Raw genomic sequence first — 7493 nt, forward strand, 5'->3', positions numbered from 1 at the left:
TTTTCTTCCCTTTAGGTCCAATTACTAAAACATAGTTTGTTTTCATAACCATTTTCTATCTTCTCTCTGACCTGTATTATTAAGCGGGTCATTTTTTTTAAAATTCTTTGATTTATGACGTCCTCACAGATCCAATAAACTTTTATCTGCCCCATACTTCAACAGGTTTAATAAAAAATGGTTCACAAACCTGAAATATGTCACGAAAACTGTTAAGGTTAAAAGGTTTTTAAAAAAACAGGGATCGTTGAAAATATTAACTTGAGTTGCTGAAAATGCAGAGCAGTAGGTGCTACACAAGGCCTGGAACTGAAAGTCATTATTGAAATAAGTCATTTTTTATGGTTTATTTTCAATAAATGATCTTTTGAACTACAATAAAACTCAATTAAACATATTGAAACTTTCAAAAGTCAAAAAGAGCAAGTAAAATGTATCATTATTTGACCAATGTGGGACCCATTACTCTTTAGGACCTCCTTTTTTAATTACATTCACATTTGACACAAGCCATGTCACCGATCCGTGTCACGTGACTTACAGTTGCCTTTCTGATTCTGTATTTGTTCCCCTCCATGATTATCTGTAATGCAAATGTAATCGTTTCCTTTCACGAAACGCTATCAGATTCCCATTATTGATACGGCATTATGTTATTGCTATTGCTTGTGGTTGAGAAATACAATCCTTGAGCTTATTTTCAGTTGTTGCATACCAGTAATCTTAATGCCACTGATTATTGACTCGGAGCAAGACCACAAACATATCGAGGCCCTTAAAACGATCCGAAACTTAAGAGCACATCATTTTGTCCAATTTCCTTCGCACAGAAGTATGGACAGAAATCAACATATCACTAATTCAGAGTGCAAATAAGTCAGGAAAAGTGTAATTCATCTTCCACCAGAGTGGTTTTGATTATAGTAAAAGAATATTTCTATAAGAAATGAACATGGTTTAAGCTTCACCCACACAAACGGACCACTACTAGTTGTTGGCCAAGGGACTCAATCAGTTGACCAATCGATGGTTTCGATGACATGAGGTGAAGGTGGCTGGAGCCTTATGACAAAACTGAGCGTCTCCTATACTCCAATGCAAACCACATACTTCCCTTTCATGTCACCAGAAGAAAAAAATCACACACAAATATCCTGTGCTATAGACACGGTGTCTCCTGTGTTGGATCAAAAGGAATTGATCAATGTATTTGAACATTTTGAGTTCTCCTGCTTCTGATTTAGTTACTTTTTCCCCAATTTCACACATTTTTGTGTCACTTTCTGAACCGTAAAATGCATTTTGAAGTATATTATTGATTCGTAGAAGATTATGTAAAGTGGGTCCACAAGTCTAATAATATAATCAATGTATGATTTTTTTTAATTTAAAGAACATTTTTGAATGATCTTTATCCTACTGTGTGATATTATTCATAAAAGAAAGCTTGAGACCTAGTGAAAATGTATCTTTATTATTATTAGTTATAATATATGTAATATATAGATATTGTAATATGAACAAGATGTTTTATTTCTTTTTTAAATTCTCAATCTTCTGCTTTTTAGGTTATATTTCTTTGTTTCACACATTTTTATGGTACTTTCTTAACCATAAAATTCCAAAAAATAACCCATATGTTTGTCTAAATTGTCATTTAAATATATTTGTATTGACAAAACAAGTAGTGCTATAAAGAGCATTTATTATTTTATACTGTAATTTTAGACCCGCAATGTGGAAAATTTTAGTTATAGTATATATTATCTTATTTATTTTGGGGGTCACAAAATTACACATGGTCACATCAGAAATTGCTAAGAATACAAAAATCACATTTAAATACAGCTATGGTCATGTCTTCGTCAATTTTAAAGAGGTAGTTGATACTTTTTGGATTTCATCTTAAAACCGCAGTCGTGAGCTGGAAGGGTTTTTTTTTAATGCAAGGTACAAGTTGTACAAACGTACTACATGTCTCAGTGTAACGAGAGCCGGAGTCTGGAGAACGGAGATGTGGTCTGAGTTTATCATCTGTATTAAAATGTCAAAATTAGCATCAGATATGACATGAAAGTGAAGCTAATGATGTAGTCATTTCATACTCCTGATTCCGGTTTAAATGACTGATCTTAATGTCTTCCCTGGTTCAGTTGATGACTGATGGTCTTGTTTTCCATCTCAGGCAGCTGAAGTCAAAGAATACAGTGGTGCACAAGAGAGACGAGCTGTGTCGGAAGCCAATCAGATCCAGACCAGACTGTCAGAACACTCCAGAACTCCAAACACGTGGAATAAAACGGATCATGGTCGGTCGTTGCTTCCTGTTTAATTATATTTATTGTTAAAATGAACTAGTAATTTGATTATAGAAAGGGTATCCTAAAGTCTGAGACCATTATTTTTTTTAAATGTAATATTTTTTATATTATATTATATAAATTTGTATTTATTTAAATTGTTTAAGATCCTAAAACGTTCTATTTCCTGGTTTAAATTGGATTTTAAATCCCATATTTTCCCAGATTAGAAAAATAAATGGTTGTTAAGTAAATGAGAAATATGTAATATTTTAAAAACTTTTTTTTTAAATAAATAATATAACTAGAAATGTAAAATAAAATTGCTATTATTAGGTCACTAATCACATTTCTGAAATACATTTCAAAATAATTTTTTATTCAATTATGTTTATAATATTATATAATTTATTTAATTTTTACTGTTTTCTCATTACATGTACTTAATCTTGTGTGGTTTGTCTCATCCAGATGTTGGATGAAGAGGTTAGGGGTCACAGTTCCATCCCTTCAACAGAGGAGAGCGGCCACAGCGCCACCAAGAGGCTGAAGCCTGATGAAGCTCCTGCTGCAAAGTAAGTTTTACTCTGACATAACCAACACTGTCCCATCTCTATCATCTTAACCGGCCCATTATTTACCCAACGTTTGTAATACACACAGTCTTACTCTGAAGAAAAAGTCTTTTTATGTTGTGTGGATATGAAATATGTACCTGCAATGGAAATTTCAATAGCATAATAACACTCGCATTGTTAATGCAGACCACAGGAGTCTTCTGGATCAAGCTGTGTCATTCTGTGAGGTTGTTGTGAAAGAGCTGAAAGATCTGCCCACAGACGGAAGGTGATTTAGGGTGAATGTATCAACTACATACTGCTGCATTTTTTTCCATATGCCAAAGTATATGGTGGTGCAATGCAGGGTTATTGCTTTTAAGCATGTTTACTGTTCACTTTTTAAAGATTTGTAATGTATACTGAGATGTCTTACCAAGTGTAATTCAATGCAGAGATACTCACTGATAATGGCCAAAATCTAACAAAAAAACATTATGTATAGTAACAGAATATTTATCCAGTCACAGACTCTGATGATATATCATTATTGTGCAAAACATTTTATGCTATTACCATTTATTATAAAATTTTAATATAATTTACATGAGGTTCTGATCTGTTATACACTGGAACAAAAAGGGGAAACCTGCTTTTATATATATATTGTATATTACTTTAATTATGATGATACTCTGCTATCCTCAATGCAAATATATACATAGTTATTTTTTTTTTTTTGTACGCATGTGTTAATCAAACTTTTACTGTCAGATCCATTTAGGAGTTTATTTGTTACTGAACTCTGTTACACTGTTCAATATTATATTTTGCCTGTGAATTAATAAAAGCTCAGTGATTTGCTCTAAATATTGACAGAAGTTCTATTAAACGAACAAGTTCAACAATGTTAACTGAACATGTGGTCAACACTGCCCTCTTCTGGAATACTGCTGATCGCTCAAGTCTCACATGCATTTAACTTGGTTTGTTTTGATAAATTCAAGCCTGTTGTGAGAGTCGATTAGTCAGTTGAGGGTTATTATCAGAAGACAGGTATATTTTGGTTATATATTAGGTCTATATTGGTTATGTAATTTTTACTATATTTTGTTAATAATTACTACCTTGTTTCTCACAGTCATGAAAAACAGAAATATAAGAGCGTTTTTTAACTTAATTCTTGGTAATGGTAAAGTAATAGAAGTTTCTATTAGTGAAGTGATTATACATTTTTCTAGTTCTCATATGAAATATGAAAGTTCATTTGGCCACATGGTGGCAGTGCTCTGCTTTATTGTAATTTCATAAATTAGATCACAGAATGCAGATTGTGTTGAGTAGAGCTGACCCTCTTTAGACTTATATGATATTACTGATATTGGATAAGAAATTCATGCATTGTTTTCTCCTTCATTTTGGCGTTTATCATCACCGCACGCTAAACAGGTTATGAGGTAGAGTCCATTTACGGTGTCAGAACAGGCCTTTGGATCACTCGATAGAGGCTGATGCAACAACATCTAATTTCTGAAACTGCCAGGCATTTACCCGGTTGCATACTTGGCACAATTTTCGCAATTTGCTCCTCATCTTTTCACTTTTGCTCGATGCCGATGCCAGATTCTTTGCTGATTGCTCTCTCTCCTGCCTTACATTCTGTTGGCAGTGGGTTGAGGATTTAGAAATACCATTCATGGTCACTGCGTTTTTGATGGATTGTAACTGGGTTACAAAAGACAGAGAAATTCAGAGACCAAAAAAAAAAAAATTTAATTCAAAATAATGTTTTAGGATTAGTCAAATAATTTTATATAATCAAATAAATAAATAAATACAAATATAATAATAATAAAAATATGATGATTGATTTTAAAAAAAAACTTTCTAGGTCAATAATCAAATAAGTAAATTAAAAAAATAAATTTCACTCAAATTATGCTGATCAAATAATTTATAAAGTTAACATTTGTATTAGATTTGAAGATAGATAGATAGAACGAATGAACAATGATAGATAGATAGATAGATAGATAGATGATAGATAGATAGATAGATAGATAGATAGATAGATAGATAGATAGATAGATAGATAGATAGATAGATAGATAGATAGATAGATAGATAGATAGATAGAACAATTGAACAGATAGATAGATAGAACGATTGAACATAGATAGATAGATAGATAGATAGAACAATTGAACAGATAGATAGATAGAACGATTGAACATAGATAGATAGATAGATAGATAGATAGATAGATAGATAGATAGATAGAACGATTGAACAAAGATAGATAGATAGATAGATAGATAGATAGATAGATAGATAGATAGATAGATAGATAGATAGATAGATAGATAGAACGATTGAACAAAGATAGATAGATAGATAGATAGATAGATAGATAGATAGATAGATAGAACGATTGAACAAAGATAGATAGATAGATAGATAGACAGATAGATAGATAGATAGATAGATAGATAGATAGATAGATAGATAGATAGATAGATAGATAGAATGATTGAACGATTGAACATAGATAGATAGATAGATAGATAGATAGATAGATAGATAGATAGATAGATAGATAGATAGATAGATAGATAGAACGATTGAATAGATAGATAGAACAATTTAACAAAGATAGATAGATAGAACGATTGAACAGATGATAGATAGAACGATTGAACAGATAGATAGATAGAACGATTGAACAGATAGATAGATAGATAGATAGATAGATAGATAGATAGATAGATAGATAGATAGATAGAACGATTGAACAAAGATAGATAGATAGATAGATAGATAGATAGATAGATAAAGATAGATAGATAGATAGATAGATAGATAGATAGATAGATAGATAGATAGATAGATAGATAGATAGATAGATAGATAGAACGATTGAACAGATAGATAGATAGATAGATAGATAGATAGATAGATAGATAGATAGATAGATAGATAGATAGATAGATAGATAGAACGATTGAACAGATAGATAGATAGATAGATAGATAGATAGATAGATAGATAGATAGATAGAACGATTGAACAGATAGATAGATAGATAGATAGATAGATAGATAGATAGATAGATAGATAGATAGATAGATAGATAGATAGAATGACTGAACAAAGATAGATAGATAGATAGATAGATAGATAGATAGATAGATAGATAGATAGATAGATAGATAGATAGAACGATTGAACAGATAGATAGATAGATAGATAGATAGATGATAGATAGATAGATAGATAGATAGATAGATAGATAGATAGATAGATAGATAGATAGATAGATAGATAGATAGAATGATTGAACAGATAGATAGATAGATAGATAGATAGATAGATAGATAGATAGATAGATAGATAGATAGATAGATAGAATGATTGAACAGATAGATAGATAGATAGAACGATTGAACAAAGATAGATAGATAGATAGATAGATAGATAGATAGATAGATAGATAGATAGATAGATAGATAGATAGATAGATAGATAGATAGAACGATTGAACAAAGATAGATAGATAGATAGATAGATAGATAGATAGATAGATAGATAGATAGATAGATAGATAGATAGATAGAACAATTGAACAAAGATAGATAGATAGATAGATAGATAGATAGATAGATAGATAGATAGATAGATAGATAGATAGATAGATAGATAGATAGATAGAACGATTGAACAAAGATAGATAGATAGATAGATAGATAGAACGATTGAACAGATAGATAGATAGAACGATTGAACAAAGATAGATAGATAGATAGATAGATAGATAGATAGATAGATAGATAGATAGATAGATAGATAGATAGATAGAACGATTGAACAAAGATAGATAGATAGAACAATTGAACAAAGATAGATAGATAGATAGATAGATAGATAGATAGATAGATAGATAGATAGATAGATAGATAGATAGATAGATAGATAGATAGAACGATTGAACATAGATAGATAGATAGATAGATAGAACGATTGAACAAAGATAGATAGATAGATAGATAGATAGATAGATAGATAGATAGATAGATAGATAGAACGATTGAACAAAGATAGATAGATAGATAGATAGAACAATTGAACAAAGATAGATAGATAGATAGATAGATAGATAGATAGATAGATAGATAGATAGATAGATAGATAGAACGATTGAACAAAGATAGATAGATAGAACGATTGAACAGATAGATAGATAGAACGATTGAACAAAGATAGATAGATAGATAGATAGAACGATTGAACAAAGATAGATAGATAGATAGATAGATAGATAGATAGATAGATAGATAGATAGATAGATGGATAGATAGAACGATTGAACAAAGATAGATAGATAGATAGATAGATAGATAGATAGATAGATAGATAGATAGATAGATAGATAGATAGATAGATAGATAGATAGATAGATAGATAGATAGATGTTATCTTTGTTGGTATGATCAGATATGCTTCTATTCTTTCCTGCATTACTAAGAAGAATGTTTTTTTTTTTTTAAGTAATAAAATGTTACTCTGCACCTTTGGGACGGATGGATGGATGGATGATGCAGGACTGTTCTTCATCCACATGCCACATCTCCACAGAAAA

At 30.6% G+C, this 7493-nt stretch overlaps 1 protein-coding gene across 2 annotated transcripts in view; it reads left to right on the forward strand.

The window, feature by feature from the left end:
- The window catches only part of arhgef39 (Rho guanine nucleotide exchange factor (GEF) 39), a 45652-nt gene extending 41794 nt beyond the window's left edge, over nt 1–3858 (forward strand). For both annotated transcript variants that reach the window (XM_056257496.1, XM_056257497.1), the window contains exons 10-12: nt 2186–2309; nt 2772–2875; nt 3065–3858. In XM_056257496.1, the coding sequence (XP_056113471.1) occupies nt 2186–2309; nt 2772–2875; nt 3065–3104 (268 nt within the window). In that variant the 3' untranslated portion in view covers nt 3105–3858. The remainder of the gene's footprint in view (nt 1–2185; nt 2310–2771; nt 2876–3064) is intronic.
- The last annotated feature ends 3635 nt before the right edge of the window (nt 3859–7493 follow it).

This window comes from Rhinichthys klamathensis, unplaced genomic scaffold (assembly GCF_029890125.1).
Source record: "Rhinichthys klamathensis goyatoka isolate OS25496 unplaced genomic scaffold, OSU_Roscu_1.1 h1tg000139l_1, whole genome shotgun sequence".
Taxonomy (NCBI): Eukaryota; Metazoa; Chordata; class Actinopteri; order Cypriniformes; family Leuciscidae; genus Rhinichthys; species Rhinichthys klamathensis.